Source organism: Rhinichthys klamathensis, unplaced genomic scaffold (assembly GCF_029890125.1).
Source record: "Rhinichthys klamathensis goyatoka isolate OS25496 unplaced genomic scaffold, OSU_Roscu_1.1 h1tg000487l_1, whole genome shotgun sequence".
In the NCBI taxonomy this organism is placed as follows: domain Eukaryota; kingdom Metazoa; phylum Chordata; class Actinopteri; order Cypriniformes; family Leuciscidae; genus Rhinichthys; species Rhinichthys klamathensis.
Window position 1 is genome coordinate 166,874 of NW_026606974.1, and position 20,925 is coordinate 187,798.

The following is a 20,925-nucleotide window of genomic DNA, read 5'->3' on the forward strand; positions in this document are numbered from 1 at the left end:
AATGTTTTTATCTCGATGCGGCGTGGACGCACTTGGGAAAAAAAAGAGCGCGTCGCACCGCGACGGCGTTGCTTCCATCATGAGCGCGCACACCGCGCGCCTACATTTGACGTGAGCGCGCAAAAGACGTGAGCAGTCCCTTTAACGGGTTTATCATGCTGACTCAATAGATTGTGTTTTCTTGATATGTTTTTGTTTTTATTTGTACACTTGACGCATTTGAAAATAGCCTAAATAATGTAACAAAACGAAAATAAACCTATTTATTTTAAACCTATTTTAAACCTATGTCCTACAATACAGCCTATTATTATTAGGATTGTTTTTAGGCTCTTTGGGTTTTTTTGTGTGTTTGTTTTAAAACGCCTAGATCGGCTGGACAAAAGTTAACCCATAGCTTTGAAAGTAAAGAAGAATATACAGCCTGTATAAACGAGAGCTTTTGTTAGGATTTTGATCATTGTGGCAGATAGCAGTTATATTTTTTGTAGCGTGTGGTGTGGTCAGGTGCGCGATTGTGACTGTTACTTACTATAGACCTAGGACAGTGCTCCTCACTTTTTGCAGTTAAAAAAAATCACTTAATTTTCAAAGAATTGTATTATTATTATAGTTGTATGTATTTTTGATGTTTTTTCATTGTTGTTTTATAAATGCTCTATGAAATTGTTAAAAAATGTTCAATCAAAACATCGTCTTTTTTTTCTTTCTTTTTTTGTCGACTAATCGTTGCGCAGGACAAGACTTTGGTCGACTAAGGATTTCTTTGGTTGACTACAGCCCTAATAATTTCGTTCGCTTATTTGAGAGTTTGCATTAACATCCTGTTGGTTTCATGTCCTTACCCTCTCCCAAGGCTCGTGTTAGGAAGTTATGGAGATGCCGCTCGGCAGTTTCCTTTGAACTGGGACGATATTTGATAGACTCACTTAACGTGCAGTAAACAGCTCGTCGCATGCTTTACATGCACTGTGAGACGCATAATGTTCACGGTCCCAGCAGCTAGAGCAGAGACGAGTGAAGGAGAAATGTGACAGGTCCATCGCAGATTTATAGACTAGTGGTCCTGAAAAGAGGGGTGGGATGGCGTGATATGCACAGAGGAGGGGGCAGGACGAATTAAAACAATAGAGGGCAGTAAAGAGGCTGTAAAAGCAAAAGGACAAACAAAGCACATGATGTTTTAAACAATTCATGACTGATTTATTTTGTGTGTCATTTCTAGCAGTCTTTTCTAATTAGAAATATGAATGAAAACTGAGCATGTTAGCAATACTAAAATAACACTGATCTCAAAGGCCTCCCTAAACTGTCCACACTGCTATTTGTAGTCACCGCATCGCATTAAGTCGAGTTCAGGAAATCGCCAGCTCTCTTTGAAAACTAATGACTTCAGGACGCTTTGGAGCTGCTAATCTCAGTGTGAGATTGTGTGAAGTGAATACACCTTTATTCTTTCAGCTGCAGCTCTGCATTACTAGTTTAAACGTTCTCCATACTTGCTGATCGCTGTCTAGATGTTCAATGAAAAGATTGCAAGTTTGACTTTCACTCAGTCTGTAGAGGTTTGAATTGATGTTGTCCTTATCTGTCTTCTCTTCGAGAACTGAATTCAGAAAATGTGCTCCCAATAGTGTTAAGCACGTCTCTGAAGGTCACAGTCTTTTTCTCAGAGAAAACAGTCTGTTGGTAAATATCACTGTGCTCACTGAAGTTTCTCTGCTCCATAAGAGCCCAGTGACTCAAACTGCGGTGGTTGTTTAATCTCCTGTAAAGCATGTGTACTGAAAAGATGCAAACGCATGCATAATGTGGCATCCAGATGACGAAATCGGAATAAACTAAATTCTTGACCATTGACATCATCACTTTACAGATTCTGCGTCCCAGAGACCTCCACTCTATTTTTAGCGGGAATAGAACCTGCGGCCACAATGGCTTAATAAATCCTGGCAAAAGCTCGTAAAATAATACTCACTGGTGAAACTGGCAGCCTGCTGGCTTAGCTCGTCTTTGTCAATTTTTACTGTCTTTATTGAATGTCATTAATGAAGTATGGCTGCCCTAAATTTTGCTGCACCATATTTCTTATTTTATTAGTCTGCCATTCTGCCACGTTCTAGAGGGTGGGTGTTTGATATTCCCAGTCAAGACTGAATGTACAATCAGAGGGTCATTATCATGCAATAAGCCTGGGCTTATTAAAAATATTGCATAATAATGACCGACTGACTGTACAATATTCCACATGGCTACTGAAGAAATATATAAAGGGCAGTACAGTACTTTATATAGTTTTTATTCATTTAAAAATTGTAATAAATTTTCACTTTATATATATATATATATATATATATATATAAATCACTTTTTAGAATTATTGATTTATTTATTATAAATATATATTTTTTAATAATATTTCATAATATTTTTGGTTACAAATAGACCTTTTATTAATTTATGTTTATAAATAAAATAAATGAATACGTATTTACAAATAAACAAATAAGTATTCTATTGTTAAACTATCATTTTGAAATAAAAATTACATTTTAAATGTACTTATTTATCATTTTACTTTTTTTTTTTTTTGGTGAATAAATGTAATATTTGATTCCTTGATTTTATTTGTGAGTGGCACTCCTAGTCATCCATACAGTTAAGCATTCAATATATAACTTGACTGCAGGATGCTGAGATTGACCAATCAGGATCAAGTATTCCAGAGAACTGTTTTATGTCGTAACTGTAATGCTATGGCACTCTTTTCTGATACATACATCTTTTTAACAGGAATCTACCCGTGCTGCTCAGAAATCTCTTTGCCAAAAAGCTGACAAAAGCACTCAGACAGATTTCTTACTCTCAGAGGTGAGTACCCATTAAAGCACCGTATGAAAGCTCCTGACGACACTGCTAATGTTCTGAGGTCATTGAGCTGTGTCTGGTTTTTCTAATTGAATACAGGTCTCCACATCTGTCTTTTTATTTCACTGACTTTTAATAGTAAAGGGCACTGAAAGTTGATTTTGAACCCTTATAGTGAGAATGTGGTTTCAGATTTCAACAACACTTTTAGCTAACGATTTGCTTAATCATGTTGTCCGCTGCCCTTTCGATAGGTTGACTGCCCTCCTTTCCCCCACCCATCGAGTAATTGCCTTCCTCCTTTTTTTGTTTTTATTATTAATTTTAGATGAAATCTAGGTGTTTTCTTGTTCCCACAGGCACCTTTTAATGGCTCAGACACACAAAACAAACGATGATGCTATATTGCAGTGAGTCAGCAAACTGTGTTCAAGTGCTGCAAACTTTAAATGACTCATTAACAGAGATTAATGCACCAGAGATATTAAAGCATTGGAGACAAAACCCAGCCTTTAAACAGTCTTCTCCCTTTCGCTTGCAACATTTAATCAAACCAAGAGCAAAAGACGTTTGATCGATTATGAAAAGCTGTTGGCACATTCTTAAGAGATGCCCTTCTAGTTACAAATCTGTTTGTGTTTTTTCAGCATTTGTGATGAGCATGTTATGAATGATAGTTGAGAAGCATGACCGAGATTTTCTTTACAGATTTCTGTCATGTATTCTGTGCCCTCGCAGTGCCCGCATCAGTATGCCTTTAGTCCCTTTACACTGAAATAGATTTCAGTTGGTCTCCTGTGGAGACATGGTCCATTTTCCCCCTGGCATTTAACATCTCTCCAGACATTGTGCTTTGTATTACCGTTAATATGCATATGTGATGTGAATTCAGACGGCTTTTTCAAATTGCTTGACAATCCATTCCACAGCTATTGCGGCACTAATGCGTCACAGCTCCATCAGACCTTGGCGTTGATGAAAAGTGCTGTAAAAAGCTGAAATGTTAGAAAGAGTGCTCATTATGGAGCTGTTGCATTAGATAAGCGGCATTTTCGTGGTAGGCCTGCGTCTTTTTGCTGCCTAGCCAAAATCGGCGTGGAAATGGTCGCGTGGGAGGATGTGGGAGAATCATCTTCCTGTCTACCTCAGATGTGCCGGCAATGGATGAGCACAGAGAGGAACTGCACATGCATGAGCACGAGACCCTCAGGCTTTCTGAACGCAACGCACACCATCATTCTTTCCTCCCGCTCAACAAGAGATGAGTTCTGCATTTCCACCCTGCCCTATGTAGACTACACTATATGGGTTACTGCATTGAGGACACGCAAATATCCGAAAGTGTGTCTACAAGTGGGTCAGCTATTTCGAAGGCTGCTTCAACTGGAGGAGGTCATCTGTTTCCTTTTTTTACCCTCGTTCTTTCTCTCTCTTTTTTTTTCTGGAGCACCCTGCTTCTCTCTCCAGCTGAGCTAATTAGCTGAAAGTGAGAGGAAGAGTGCCCTCTGTTGAGTCACAGTGCACCAGGGGGGCCAGACTGGCCTCTTTCGGTAGCGCCGGACACCGTTCCTACGTGGTTCTCACGGCCACTAACTTCTCAAAGTCCTCTCCGCAGAGTTGGCCTGATGCGCAACAGGAAGGGGGAGGTTCGTACGGAGGGGCTCCTGTCAGGACAAAGAGAGGCCAGCCTGCTCATCTGTCCAAAGAGCATGAGAAATGATGTGTAGAATGGCAGAGTGATGTATAATGCTCATGTGAAGCACACATTCCATGATCATTGGCTAGACTGAGCACTGTTGCCTACACATTACTCAAATTCAATGGCATAAGCATTAACTAAACAACATAAAATGTTACATTAAACGCACTAAAGTAAATGGCTGATAAAAGTATAAAATACTTAGAATAAACATAATTTTACTGTAGAAATTTCAGTTACGTTCCATATTTTTTTTACTTTTTTAATTCTAAACTCAAGAATGCTTTTGTGTGACCAAACACCATTGATATCAAATTGTCAATTTGTGTAGTCCATACTACCTTTTATAGTCATGAAAGTTGTACAGACGGCTTTTTTTGTCTTATAAGCTTATTAGCTTATTGTCACTCTTAGCTGTGCCATATTTATATGAAAATCTATATTTTGAAAAAGTTAAATTGTCAATTCATTTAAAGGGGAAATCAAAATGTCCTTGATCTTTTGACGTAAGAGGTCATTGTAGTGTAAAAATATCCTGTAATTTTCAGAACTCAACTTTTTTGTTAGTCCAAAAAACGCTTTTATTGAATCCAAGCTCAGAAACCGACTCGTTTGGAATTGTCACATTTTGACGTAATAGTGCGGCGAAAGACCACCTTTGAAACATCAAATCAACGCCTACTTCTACATCATTATGTCTTTGGCCCCGCCCACTGGCAAGTATAATTTGATGAGAAGAGAAGAGAGATATGGGATCACTGGACTAAAAATAACATCACCTTCCCAAGGATCCTAATGCTAGCAAAGTGGTTATTTATTTTCAACTATGTGAATGTCTCAGTTGAGCATTATTTGTTTGCTCGGTACATTTCACAGTAGATCTTTGGTAAATCAGTCGCATTTCGGCGCAGGCTTTTGCAAATAGTCTTTTACTGTAAGATTCATGCACAGTCAGACGTTATTTGTCTCAAAATCGTTTATTGCTGTTTATGCGTTAGTAAATCAAGCCAGTGACTAAATTATCTTCATATTGTTTCTCTTAGTGGCATGAAAATAATTTGTGATTTAAATAATATACAGAAAGCAATCAAAGAACGCTCCCTTTATAATGACTGGAGCTGTCAATCAATCCAGTTTATCAATGACTGAGTTCTGGATTCTCTCCAAAACTCCTGTTACAATCAGTGACGCTGTCTACACTCTTATTTACATCATGTTTGAACTGTTAGTTATGATGAAAGCATTTGTGAGAGAGCAGAAATTAAGCTGCAATGACAAGATCACAGTATTCATGCGCTCAACAGACATGTCTGACATCGGCTACGATGCTTAGCTGCAACCTTTCATGCCAGGGGAGTAGATCTAAGTAAATATAATGCTATAATTAGCGGTTTTCACGATTAGTTCATCTTGACAGTTGTAATAGTAAAAAACGTACTAAAAAAGTACTTGAGTTCCACATGTAATACTTATTTCATATGCAAAATGTTAGTCAATGATAGCGGTGGGCGTTTACATTGAAGTCTCACAGCAGACACACCCCTTCAAACAGATCGTTCAAATCAGAGGGCTCAAATCAGGTTAAAAAATTGATTTCAAAATTATGACAGTTTGCTGTAAAAATCATAGTAACATTATAAGTGCACCTCAGGAAACACTATAAAAAAAAATGCAGTTCATGACCCATTTAAAAGTTCTTATGATGGTAATATTATTTTTACTTTTATTTTTTTCCCCCATTATGATTTCAAAAAGGATTCTCTGTAGGTTTTTAATGCAACACTTCAGAATGATTTTGTTTTTGTTGTTCATAAGCCTGTATCATTGTCACATCGAAACCTGATGAAAGGCCCATTCTTTCCCCGTCTGTACAAAGCCTCACTGCGTCGTTATGTCTGTTTACTTTGCTTTATTATGCCAGTCTAAGCCTGTTAATATTAAGCTCTGCCCTCCACACTGCCGTTCAGCCATTTAAATGAAAAAGCACTTAAGAGCTCATTTACTCTGGCATTCCTCCCTTCCGTAGCCGAGATATGAAGTTTTATGGATTAGCTTCTGTTTTGTGTTATTTCCCTTCCAGTCATAAATCTTTTTTATTGAAGTGACAGTTCTTATTAAATTGCTTGAATATTTAGCAAAATGGAAACCCTTGCAGCCAGAATAAGTCGTTTTTGATGCTTGCCCAAACAGTTGGATCTATAACAGCGAGGGAGATTGATCAGTGGTCAGCTCCGTATAGCTGGAGGACACCTGTTAATGGAACATACCGGACATCTCCCACTGCTCTATTTTTCAGCTCTCCAGCCAACCCTGCTGAGAGGCTTTTTGCATTTCAAGCCTGTTTCATGAGCACCGAAAACGTTTCAGGCATCTCTTTATTTTTCCAATTCATTTTGGTATGCTTATTTATTTATTTAGATTCATTTGCGCATGAGGGGGTCGCCCTGTCTCTCAGAGTCATGCTGCGGCCCATCTGATCACACTGTGTGGGGGACCTGTTATGCTAAACTCCCAACTTCATTGCTCAAGCCTGCTTGCTTTTCTCTCTGCATGGGTCAGAGTGTGAGCACTGAGCCTCACAGAATGACACGCCTGCTGAGCGGTAATCGTTACCTTTCTTTTGTACGTGATCAATGAAGTTTGAAGAGCTATTGGTTGCCATTTCTTGCTGGCTTTTTTGTTTCAATTTGATTTGATTGAGAGAAAAAAAGCAAGCCGATAAAACAATTAACACAATTAATCATGTTATTCATGTTTTTCTATAATTGGAACAGTACTGACTCTTGTCTGTTTAATGAATCGTTTGAAAAGACTCACAAACTCAATAGTCAGCGTTCAAATTAGTTTTCTCTGAATTATAATAAAAAATAATGAACAATTGAGCTGCATAGTTTGGGCCCTTTTTGTTAATTTTTTTTAAATAATGTCAAATTATATTGTAATTTATAATAATAAAAATAAGTTAATATTTTATAATATTTTACTGCATTAGCTGAGAAAGAATATCATATCACGTAAGAAAAATGGACTGTAACTGAAATATACCATAATTAATCAAATTACAATCTGAAATCAAATCAACAGCTTGTGAATTTGAATCAAATTGAATGTTTATTGATATCCAACCCTACTGACTATATCAAATGATTTGATTACAATTTTTAGTGATAGCCAGAATCTACATCCTTTTATACATTGAATGACGAAACACTTACTTTTCATTTCAGCTTTTCATGCAGTGCACACCTTGGTCCTCATGGCCATTTTTGGGTGTTTTGTGAAGGCCATTTGAATCCATGCTTAGTTGCATGAAATATCTTCCACTTCCACTCCGCAGCTCTCATAACTCTGTCTTAAGTAGTGCCACCGGCCAGGAACGTTACGGTGATGGCTGAGGCAAATGTGAACTGTGGGAACCCCGCAGTCTGGGCCTGCCCTCATCTCTCTGAGCGGAAATGGCCAGGGGTTATTAGACTTCTGAAAAGCGGATGTCATCCCTCATGATGGTTTTACCTTGACCTGTCAACTTTTACTGCCTTATCTGTTTCTGATTTTGTCAGTGGTGTAAAGCATCTTCAGTGTATTTAGTGACCTGGTGAGGAGTTAGATAAACAGATAAACCCTGTGCCAGTGCATTAATGAGGCACGGTAAGTAGGTGAGTTGAATTAATGATCCCAGATAGAAGTTGCCTGTTGTCCTTGCGTATGATTTCAAAGATATATGTTTTGCTTTCAGGGCAATGCTCGAGTCTTCACCGCCGCCGTTTCCTCTTGCAGGAGACCATGTGAGTTTTCTCACTGTGTGTTGTGGTTGTTCGTGGTGTTTCCACTGAAGCATGGCATGCTGTTCTGCCACCCAGGGTTTGGACAACTGGCCCTTCTCTCTGTAACCAGCCACTCTCTCCCTTTGTTTTATCCCCTTCTTGTCTGTTTATCTGAGTTCCTTTTCTTCCCCCCAAAAAAATCAACACAGGTTATCATTGTGCACGACTGGATTTTCTACTCTTGGAAATGCACCAACCTTCCCTTTTGGATGGCCACGCTCACAAATGCCACTTGAAGATTGCTTTGAAACACCATCTGTACGACTGACACTTGTTTTGCATATCTCTTTTGTGTTTTTTAGTTGGAGTTCTCTAACTGTCCATCACGCATTACTCATCTCCGTTCTCAGCCAGCGCCAGCACTTCAGATTCAACCTATTGTGTCTGTCTGTTCGATATCCATAACTTATTAAATCGCAAAGCTTTAAAGTAACAGTCGAGGAAGCACGCAGAGTGTACGTGGACTGTGTGTGCAGCATTGTAATCCACCTAGACGGTGGAAAGAACTGTACCCGGCGCTCCATGTGCCCAGGGCTACCGGAATAGGAAGATGAAAGCTCGGTGTTTACTCAGGTGGAGAAGCTTTCTGCAGAGAAGCAACGAGCCTCTGACGCTTTGATCCTCTTTGTCTGTTTATATTGATGTGTACAATTGTGTCAGTCGTACAGAGCGAACCAAAAAAAATGGCACAAAAAGAGAGTATCTGTTCTGAATTACCAGGCAATATTGACCTATTTGTTAACAGGAATAGAAACTCCTGGGATACGACTGACGATGTTCCAGCGAACGCGGGTTGCGTGAGATCCGCAGGCCATGGAATGAGTTGTTTCATGCTTTTGTTCTGGCGTTAGTGTTTAATTAGCAGAACACTGTCCCTTACCAGTTTGGTCTTTATGTTTTTGCCAGAACCCTTCCCTTGTTTGTTCGTTTCTTTTATTAACGATTTCAGCATGCTTTCGTTTGTGTTAGCCATTAGTCCGATCATCATTTGTAGTGTGTGGCGTCTAGACCGATGCGTTGTAGTTTCCTTTCAGTGATAAATACCCTTGGGAGTTTGCGTTCATGCGAAGGCAGGCGAGCATTTGAAGCGCGTTTCGACTCGTAATTAAGTGCCTCTCTGGTGTTACGTGCAGAATGCGATTGAGATAAGTGAGCTGGACAGAGGCCAGAATGTAGTCAGGTGGGCCGAGGTCCCATATCTTGTTCTCTGCTGGTTCTCGTGCGGACTAATGAGATCTCATCTTTCAGAAGGATGCACAGTCTCAGAGAAGCTTTGTTGCTAGTCACATCCTGTTTCCAGACTCAACTCACCTGTGGGGGAAAGTAGAGAGATGTGAATTCAGCAGGGAAGAGAAGACTAGGGATGCGAATTGTAAGGGATTTAATGGTTTTGTTTCACATTCAGATTCCATGACCATTTTTACAGTAACTACATTATATTTTATATTATATATTATAAAGGATGACGATCACAATACATGTATTGTGATAGTCTTTCATTGATGTAGATCAAAGGTCATATTTATATAATTGAACTAATGCTACCTGTAATGAACATTTTACAATGATTTGTAGCTTAAATATACAAAAATGTCCATGTATTGTTTGAGGGAAAAAAAACATTGTACACCCCTTTCATTTATCACTAAATGCTACTTAACTAATGTAGGGGTGTACTTATTTTTTCCACAGGTTGATTTTCTGTAGATATTATTTTTGAATGAAAGATCTTGGTCAAATTTATAAATTTCTATCATCAATATTAATGTACTAAACCAAAACAATTATACTTTTGGTGACATTTTTAAAAATACTATTCATTACAAAAAAAATGTTTTGTGCATATTTAATGCACTGCATGTATAACACACATTGCCATATGAACAAATGATTTAAAGAGATAGTTTATCCCCCAAATATTATATTTTGTCTTATTTTATTCACCCTCATGATATTTTAAACCTGAATGAGTTTATTTATTTTATGGAGGTTAAAATGAGATGTTAGGCAGAATGATTTGACACCTTTTTTTTATTTCATGGAAAAAAGATACAGAAAGTCATACAGGCTTAAAACATCATGATGGTTAGTAAATTAACCAAATTATCATTTTTGAGTAGACAACCTCTCATAAAACCAAGTAAAACATAAAGCAGTTACATTTTCTCTGTTTATTTAGGGTTGAATATGACCAACAAATAAATAACCACATCTTGAATCTCAACTCTTCAGAACCCATACAGTAGTCAGAGGGATCGTGAGAAAAAGAAAGAGATGGGTGGAAAGGATGGTGGGGGAGCAAGAGACGTGCGCTTGAAAGTCCGCCAAAAAGAGAATAGATTAGGTGTAACACAAAAGGGATATATAGATTTAGAGTTCTGCTGAGGTTAATAGAGAGAGAGTCATTAGAATGGCTCTCCATCTGGGCTTTCTGTTGAAGAAGCATCAGGTGGAGTGAGAGTGTGTGGGTGCTTCTGTAGCGTGAGAACATTCATCAGTGGGAAGTAGTTGGAGCTCACGAACGCCGTGGGTGTGTCCGAAATGTTAGAATGTAAGTTTCAAGAGGGCATCAAGGCAAGCCCGAATTGCGTAACGTTAGAGATGCACGATTAATTGTTAAAAGAATGCGATCTCGATACAAACACCCACACGATCTTATTCCTAATTGACCAAAATTCTCCTGTGTCTATTAAACCTTTGACAAAATCACATCGGAACATTCAGATCTGTGTTCAGAGAGCAGTTGTCATGTATGGGTATTAAACAGCTTCACAAACAGTCTTTTCAACCACATAGTAACATAATTTCTGTGAGGTACTGGGATAAAAGTTTATAGTTTGGATATAAACACTGATGTCTACTATAACGATCAAAATAGAGCAAATAACCTTTTGAAAGAAACTTGGCGCTTCAAAAACCAATTGTAGCAATTACAGTAGGTGGCGACAAGTGACTGTTGAAAAAAAAAGTATTTGTCATTGAATCATTCATTCAAGAGATTCGTTCAAAAATGCTGATTAATCCAGTCATGAAACAAGGGAAGTCTTTGAGTGAGTCATTGAATCATTAATTCAAACTGTTTTTCTTTTTCTTTTATAATTCATTCAAATTAATTAAACATTTTTAAATTGACTGCAGCAATTAACTTTTTGATAGAAAATGTAGTAAATTACATGTTATTTTGTGTAGTTGTCTATTCAGAGTCGTGGGAGAATTGCAATCTCTATTTGAAACAAAAAATCTTGTTTCTCAATATATCCAGAATCGTGCTGTCACTCTTATTTTCAAATATGTTCTCATTGGCTTTCTGTGGAAAGAAGGCCACCTTTTCCGTCCTTTCTGCAGACCTCTTAGTTTGTTGTTTTTTGCTCCGCTGGCCTGTATAAACATGTCCATGATAACTTTGTCAAGGTAAAAACTGTGATCCTAAGCCCTGACAGAAGGTCTGAGTCCCTGTGGACAGGGCCGACTGGAGACTGCCCGCAGGGTGTTCTCCACCATTAGCAGAAGGTGAGCGCAGGCCCAGCCTATTCGGCCCCCTTCAGGGTTGCTATAATAGAATGCACATGCAACACCTCACTATGGACAGATGGCCGGGAGAGGCAGGAACGTTGCGGCACAATAAAGAAGTTAATTAATAATTATATAAACAGTGACATTCAGCGGTAATGGGGATTAGAAAAGCACATTTATTTTTATCAAAGTTGCTCTCCAACCATGCCGTTGATTTTCATCTGTCAGAGGAAGAAAAGTCACATTCCTCAGCTCTGGCTCCCCAGGAAACAGATTTGATTTTGCACGAATCCCCTTCAGAATATTTATGAGTCTCTGGTTATATGTCCAACCCTTTGCAATATGAATATGACACGGCTGATTTGCAGTCTCTTCATTGTGTACTGATTTAAGGATATATTTAGGGCTACAGCTAACAACTATTTTGATCAATTTAAAAATAAAAATTTTGAAAACAGTTTGAAAGCTGCCGAACCTTTTAAGTAACCAAAGTTACCAACCCTCAACCACTGGGGGGTTTAATTGTATGACGTAATTTGATTTAATATTTCAGTTATGATTTCTTTCTTTCTTTCTCACTCACTCACTCACTCACTCACTCACTCACTCACTCACTCACTCACTCACTTACTTAAGAAATAGTAAATGATTTATGAACTACTATATGTTGTCCCAAACTTTCTTTCTGTGGAACACAAAGAGAAATAATGTAATTAACATTGATTTGTATATTCTGTTGTTTTAATGGTAAATGGCAAACCAACATAGAAGACCTATTTCTGCCACCTATTGGCCTGGAGTGTTCTGGATTCCGCATAGGATAACCATGGTTCTCACTATAAAAATCTACTATATATCGGGTTGTTTTTCACTAAAATTGCCATTTGAGGATTAATATTTTGAGTTGTGTAGAATTGAAACCACCTGGAGCACTTGGAAAATTATCAGTAAACCACATTAACTTTTTTGCTGGCACACTTGGGTCTTTTAAACATTAAAGTGAGTCACAATGTACTGCCAATGAATTCAACAAATATGATATTCATTAATTTATCTTCCTTTGTGTTCCAAAGAACAAAGAAAGTCATACAGGTTTGGAGCGACATAAGGGTGAGTGAATGATGACAGAATGTTTGAATCTTTGATTACTCACTTTCCATGTCCAATGCAAGAGATTTTAGCATTACATTCTTACAATATCATCAAAGTGTTTGTCTAATGGAATTGCTAGTTTAAAGTGGTGTCACAAATACTAAAATAATAAGTGAACTTGACTGGCAGTTATTTTCATTGTTTATTATTACCAATTTAATTGTTGCAGACTAGATCGACTGAACCAGTTATGCCCTCAATTAATTCTCCTGCATGCATGTTGAGTTCAGCATATGTTATTGGTTGAAGGACACTCAGTCCTGCAATGTAATGCTGCAATACGGGCCTTACCATTTCCTACAGACTCCAGAAATCAATGAATATATTAATTTACTGGAGTTGCAGGGTTCACACCATCTTCATCTGGATTTCATGCGATAGTACGGGAAATAATTTATGGACCAGCCTCACCTTTGCGTTCTTTTATTAAGGCTCGGGACAGATTACCATTTTTGCAGTTGTTTCAAGTTCCCTTGTTATTCTTGGCAGTGATATTTTCTCTCAAGATTCTCTCTTTCCATCCATGCCACAATGTGACACAGTCACCCACCCACGGCCTCCTCGAGCATCTCCTGCCTCACTTCCCAGCCTCTCCATCTCACTGTCAGACTCCTGTAACATGTTTTCAAATACGTTCCCAAACTCCTGCTTTGCTCATTACTGTTTTATTAACCTGTAAAACAATTTAGATAACAAGATGAACGAATGCAGGAATTATCAATTTTATTTCTCTCTCTTTTCTTTCTCATATATAATTTGCTCCCTGTAGCATCTAATTAGATCTACGGAAATTGGTAAATTGCGTTTGCCTTTATTTAATGCAGATTAGTGCTGTTGGAGTCCCCTTTTAAAATATTTGCCATTTCAAATTATCATAATTCAATTCCAAACCTCAATACCTTTTATTGTTGCAGATATCTTATCGTCAATTACTGCCTTGTTGTTGAAAATTGCTCAAGCCTTTTTTCGTTGAACTCTTGTACCTGACATTTTGTTCAGTGTATAAATGAAATGCACTGCGAAACACCGTGACTGAATTATATCCATTCCAGCCTTTTCGCTCTCATACTACACCCACCCCCCACGCTGCCCATCATCAAGGTCTAATTTTTATCCAAATTTTTACATCTTCTGTTTATACCTACATAAGCGCTAATGCATCGTATCTGCAAACCCCCACAAGCCATTGTTTTTTGTTAGCATGTGAAGCTTTTGATTTTTCTCTCCACTTCACTGAATTTCCTTTGTCATTTGTACACATCATGTTCATCTGTCTCCATGTTGTTTTGTTCTCCCCTCTCCCCTTTCTCTTCCCATGGGTGCAGTAAACAGAAGCAGCCCGCGCCGGCAGCACAATGCAGGTAGGGTGTATTTCTGTGTAGAGCTGCTCTGTCTCTAATCAAAGGCAAGCGGCTTCATCCACCAATCCTCACCTTGTCTAATTGAGGGAAACCACAGAGCTTTTAAATTGCATCAACAAATAATCACACGCAAATGTCTTAATTGCTGTGGAGCTGTATATGAAATTACGGTGATTGTTGCGTGCTAATCTTATCAGCTCTGTCCTAATCGTCTCTGTTGGGGACATGTTGATTGCTTGCTTTTCTTTTATCCACACTTGCAGAATCATCTGTCTTTTTTTACCCAAATCAGGTGGTGTTTTTGTGGGAACTGCTTTTGCTTTTGTTGAGTTTGTCACAAAAAAATGCAAATCACCAACCTGCGGTGTAAGCTTGACATTGAGCATTGCAGTAAAACATGACAGATAGAAAAACGGCGGATGCGAATATCTGCCGAAGGAGACGTCGGACAGTCATTTAAACCCCAGATTTGCGAGCGATATGGGTGAAATCGAGGAAGACTTGCATATACATATTTATAGAGCAAACCTCCAATGCTGTTACAGGAAAAAAAATGTCAATAAGCTGCAAATCACACCTATATTTATTTCTGTCTGCTATATCTGCATCGTGTAGTGGGTGCACAGTAGGTGCAGGAAAAAGTCAGACCTGTCAGCTTTGCTTTTGCATTTCTCTAATGTGTGGTTTTAGCTGTTAATGGTAGTTGGAGAAAATATGAACATTTTGTACCCGTAATACAATCGAGCTAATGGCGTAATGTGGTACCAGCAAAGTGCATAAATCCGCTGTCAGTGTTGTTTTGGTAAGGTATGAAGTGTCACTGGATGGAAAGATGTATTGTAAAGTTAGCTTGAAGGTATTTGGGCACTGTTCCATAAATTCAGGAAAAGATGCCAAGATTTTGCCTGTATTGATCCACTGCATGTCCCCTTCTCCACAGGTAAAATACCAAACCGGTGAAATTAGTGCTGCTTAAAATACTTTACGATCTTTAGACTTTTACGATACTTCCGCTGTCAAAGCTCAAGGGCACATGTAATGGAATTACGTGTAGGATTTCAAAAACTTGGCGTTTGGAATTACTGCACATAACCGGTATTTGGTAGAACGTTTTTTGTACTGTACTAAGAGAAGCAAAAAGAGGAGTTATGATCTTGCAGTTTTGCTGTACCATGTTTCTGAGGGTTGCCCTGGTGAAGATGACTGACAGATTTTGTCAACCCAAGTGAAAGCCTGACAAATATGGTTGTGGCATTGATGTAATAGCTGACTTAAAGGGAGAAATGTGACTTGCAGTCGTGCATAATGAATATTTAAAAGAGTTTGGACAAGTGAAGTATGAATGCCTGTTTGTTGAGTCTAATGGTTTCAGATATATATATTATATCAAATATCATGTGTCAGTCATCTCGGATAATAGCTTCTTTTTGTGTGTGCGATTGTGTGTATGAAATATTAGTGTCAGAAACATTGGCTTATTTTCTGTGGACACACACACACATTACCAGTCAAATGTTTGGACATTTGGGCACACTTGACTGAAAAAAAGAGAAACAAATTCATTGCTTATAATCTCCATGCATTTTTATTTACTTTATTTTAAAATAGGTGAAAAGACTAATGATAAAGAATAACTATGTGAGACCAAACAGTGTATTAAAAGAAAATCTGTTATTATAATAATAATTTATCTTTCCCACCAGCACCTCTGTTTATTGGGCAGCTGCTGTTGGAGGAATTAAAGTGAATATTATCATTAAATTTAAACTAAGCAAGTGACAGATGGGTTTCTATACTCTCCGTTCCAACATTATACATATTTTGTCTTACCAGGGATATTACTTTTAATAACCCTCAATTGAAGCGTCAAGGGCCTGCACTGATTTTATTTTCTTTAATAAAAAGTGGTTCTCTGTAGTTTCCCTGCGTAAATCATTCATAGGATGGCCATTGATGTAATTGATTTCATATTGGTTGTTTTAAATGAAGTCCATTACAGTCTCTTGAGACGTTTTGCCCTGGACATTTGCCATATATAGACCTTATCTTACAGTAGATTTTCTTTTGGTTGAAAGGTGAGCTTAAAGAAAAATATTCACCCCAAAAGGAAAATTATGCCATTATTTGCCTAGAAAAAATAACAGCATAGGGGTTTCGAGGTGAGTAAATACTGACAAAATTGTAATATTTGGCTGAACTATCTCTTTAACTTCACAAGACTAATGAAGTGGGATAATTCCTCACTGATGATCCCTGAAATTGCTTATGCAATCACATGCATGTGGAACGAATCCGGTACGTTGAGTTATTAGTCTTTGTGCAATCCTTGCACAAAACTTTTTAATGCTTCTTATTTATGACTTCAGCATTTTGTGCAGTGTTTTATCATTATTTCTAAATTGCCAAGACCACCTTGTTGGTCCCTCGAGTAGCTCATTTATTTAACAGTGAGGTTATACTTGAAACCACGCAGCCATGTTTCTAACTTTCTGGAGCATATTAACACTGCCTCAAGAAAAAAATTAGCCTTTCCACCAGCGCCATCTCTCTCTTTCCCTCGCTAGTCCATCAAAATCCCAAGTGCATTCTCACCCAGAGTTGTAGTGTGCATCTCCGAGTTTTAAACAAACGGCTGTGCTGGATACCTGTCTCCATATGGATCCTATTAAAATCTCACGCAGCCATCTGTAGCCTAACCATGCTGTGATGTCTCCAAACCGCTTCCCTCAGCTCTGCTCTAGTTTGGCAGCCGAGCTCGGCCGTGATCCTTTTGCTGTTTAGGTTGTATGCAGAGAGGTGCTGCTTGTTACACTTCTGTGTCCTGTATGAATTTTGATTAGCTTGTGAAGGAACTATACATTTACATGTCAGGTTTAAAGGATTATGGTGGGGGCTTGGTTCCTGCCTTCAACCATAATCTAGTCTTGCCATTTATAGAACACGACCTGCTGCTCGCTCCATACTGCTCTAAATGCTTGCCAGTATCTTCAGAGAGCAGTCATGTATGAAGAACTGCTGATATGGACACGCCGTTTTCTTTCGGTGCATCTGCGGGTTGTTTTTTTTCAAGTCCACCGTCCCATACGTGTCAAGGTGTTTTGAAGCTCGATTTGATTGCGGTTCAGGATAGTGTATTTGCGTAGTCTGAACTTTTTTTATGTGCCCACTGCCCAGATGTGCTTTCGAAAAATGTTACATCTCTAACTGTTTTCGCACTGTGTGCCTCATAGTTTTTAATGTTCACCAAGGCTGCATTTATTTGGTCAAAATACAGCAAAAACAGTATTGTGAAATATTACAATATTAAAGAACTGGGTTTTTTTTGTTTTTTATTTTAATGTATTTTCTAATATATTTTATTCCTATGATTGCAAAGTAAAATTTTCAGCAGCCATTATTAGTCTTCATTACTAGTCAGCCATTAGTCTTCAGTGTCACGAGATCCTTCAGAAATCATTCTAATATGCCCAGTTAATGCCCAGGAAACATTTCGTATCAATTTTGAAAACCGTTGTGCTGCTAAATATTCTTGTGGATACCATGATAAATTTTTTTAAGGATTCTTTGAATAGTTTTTTTTTTTTTTTTTTTGAAACAATGTAGCCTACTGTAGAAGTCTTTACTCTCACTTTCGATAATTTATTTTACATTTTAGATATTGGTTTTATATAACATTTATTTATTAACATATATTTTTAAATGTATAAACTCATTTATATATTTTTATTCGCCCCTGTGCTTAAATAAACTGTAAAATGTACACTCCCATTGTCCTCTGTTACAATAGTGTAGATTTGCCTAAGCCTTATTAACAAATCTCTGCTAGTTATGCTTTTACATGATGTTCTCAGAAGCCAGTTTGTTCCCTCAGAAACTTGTTGGCTAAAGTAGATTATTTTCTGCTCATTTGCATAATTGAAATGTTGGGATGAAATATGAAAACATCAGATTTTCTTTTGTTTCCTATTAAATATTCAGTAAATCATTGTTATTTATAACTCAGGAAATCAAGAACTCATTAGTTTAAATCAGAAATGTGGAACAAAGTTGTCTTACAGTACTTGTGTGCCGATTAACTGACGACAATGCGTTGATGATGGGGCTTTTTTGAGGATCGTAATTGAAAACCGTTGCAATCGGCACATTCATCAAAAGCAAGATTTTAGGTTTGTTCATCTCTGAGAATAGGATGGATTTAGAAATTAATTAGCACTCTATTATTTTCTGGACTTTAGACTGCAGTGAGACTAGAGCAAAGAAAAGCACTGTGGCTGAATGAGAGAGAGAGAGAGAGAGAGAGAGAGAGAGACGCTTGAAGCGAACTGTAATTGTGGCCGAATTGTGTGTCTCTGTGAGAACTCTGCTTTTACTGACCTGTCCAGGGCATTGCAGTATGCTTTATCTGTGGGCACTCTGAACACGTTGGGCTGGAGAAAAAGATTTGCAGCTGTGGATAACACCTGGAGCGTTTTCTGCTTTGTGCTTGGCCTAGTTACCTTTGAGTTGGCTTAGATTATTGTAGAAACTGTGCATAGAACTCAACTATAATAAATTTGACTTTTAAAGCAATTCAGATTGTTGTTCTGGACAAAAATGTGTCTTAGTTAATTAATTGTTGTTTTTTATTAAAAGCAGCTGTTCAGAATAATCAATGTTAGTAACTTAATTTTCTTAGTTATTTAATATCGTTTGAAATTACATCATTTTTCTTTACCGTAAACTTGAATATTGAATTAAAAAGCAATTTTGCCAAAAGTTATACTTTGTTTGGAAATTAAATTAGGTAAGAGTTGTTTCGTTACATTTGCTTGGGGACCAATCCTGTCTAAATCTGTTTGTAGATGAGTATAGACATTCACTGGCAGTATACAGTACATTTTAACTTCTGTTTCAAATACTAGTGAGTTTCCTCCATAGGAATCAAATGCAGTTCAAGGCAGGCAACTGCAATCATGCTCCCTACTAAGGTAAATTATTTTGGCCAAAATTAAAGGCAGCAATATTGTAAAATATTATTACAATTTGTTTTCAAAATATTTTGAATGTTTAAAAAAGTATTATGTGCATGGTTGCAAAGCTGAACGTGTCTTAACGTATCATATGTTAATCTCGCATTGCCTGTATTTAAATCAATAGGGAGTCAGTTACACCTTTTATATAGATCGCTTTATATCAGTTTAAGCTGCTCCCATAGAAGGCAGCTCCCTATGTACTCAGTGAGATAGCTCACTAGGTTTTGAAACTGAGCCATGGATGTATCCCATAAAGCACAAATACTCAAAAGCAATTAAAGTATTGTTGGCCTATATCGAAAGCAAATACATTTGCTCTTGGAGATATCCAGGTAATTATGTCAGATATGTGATAAGAACAGATTAAGGAGCATCACAGTAAATGCATAAGTAGTATGAAAGATGGAAAATCAGATTCTTGATCGTCATTTAATGGTGGGTATGTATATGGGGGATTATGTCAGGGGATGCAGAATGACAAATGGTTTATATCTGCACCATCCTACACCGTGTTTAATCACCGCATGCAAGAAGAAGATCTCAATGCTCATTGAAACAGAAAATGTTTGTGCATTTCCTCAGCATCATTATCCAACTGCTCTGCGCCTATTTTCATCTGGACTATATTAGATACACTCTTCCTCTAATTATGTTTCTAGTAAAAAAAACAACAACAGAGATTTGGATTTATTTCTTCATGGAGAGTTGCTTATTAAGTTCACATTATAGACACACAAAGAAGGTAAATGAACGTGTGAGGTTTTATTGCGTCAGTATTTTATTCATTGTCCTCGAGCACATCATTAGCCCAATATATCACTGCAGAACACTGTTTGTCGAAGTGGGCAGAGCTGCTGAGGAAGTTATTTACCCCAGGATTCCTCTGCTGCTTACTGTAGGAAATGACAGAACGTTTACTGTTTTGAACAAGCAAGGTCCTGTGAGGGTCTGGAGAACAAGCCTCACTGGAGGCCCTGTTTTTGCAATTGCAAGATATCAGGACTCCAGCTTGGTTCAAAAACTACATGATTACTTACAAATTTTCCCATACAATCAATTCAACATTACATTTTGGACTTTACTATGCTACACAACAAATATGTATAACAAATATGAAAAATAAATAGTCAATTGCATGATATCACAAATACAAAAAGTAATTATCACAATCAGTATAAGGTGTTCAGAAGGTGTTAATGCTGGTGGTGGAGTAAGGAACATTTCTCATTTCTTCTTTTCACATTCTGCCAACCTTCACCGGCACACGTTCAAGCACCATTCATCTATCTGTCTCAATTTTACATCTGTAGTGGCTTGTTTCAGCATTTATCTCAGCTCGAAGCCCACTGGCAGTCAGAGGCCCCATCGGCCCAGTCCATAATCTGTCCTTGAGAACCAGCCGAGGATCTCTGAGGGAATGAGGGAAATGAAGGCATTCATTAGAAATTTAAAAGAGCGTCCTCCTTTGATACGGCATGATTTGATCAACTTTGCAT

The 20,925-nt window shown here is 37.8% G+C and overlaps 1 protein-coding gene across 2 annotated transcripts in view; it reads left to right on the top strand.

Annotated features, from left to right (window-relative positions):
• Window positions 1–20,925, top strand: part of ccser1 (coiled-coil serine-rich protein 1) — an 88,336-nt gene that overhangs the window by 56,517 nt on the left and 10,894 nt on the right. Inside the window, exons 9-10 of one of the 2 annotated variants that reach the window (XM_056237447.1) lie at window positions 2,794–2,871; window positions 14,382–14,417. In XM_056237447.1, the coding sequence (XP_056093422.1) occupies window positions 2,794–2,871; window positions 14,382–14,384 (81 nt within the window). In that variant the 3' untranslated portion in view covers window positions 14,385–14,417. The remainder of the gene's footprint in view (window positions 1–2,793; window positions 2,872–14,381; window positions 14,418–20,925) is intronic. The other variant, XM_056237446.1, reaches the window with a different exon arrangement.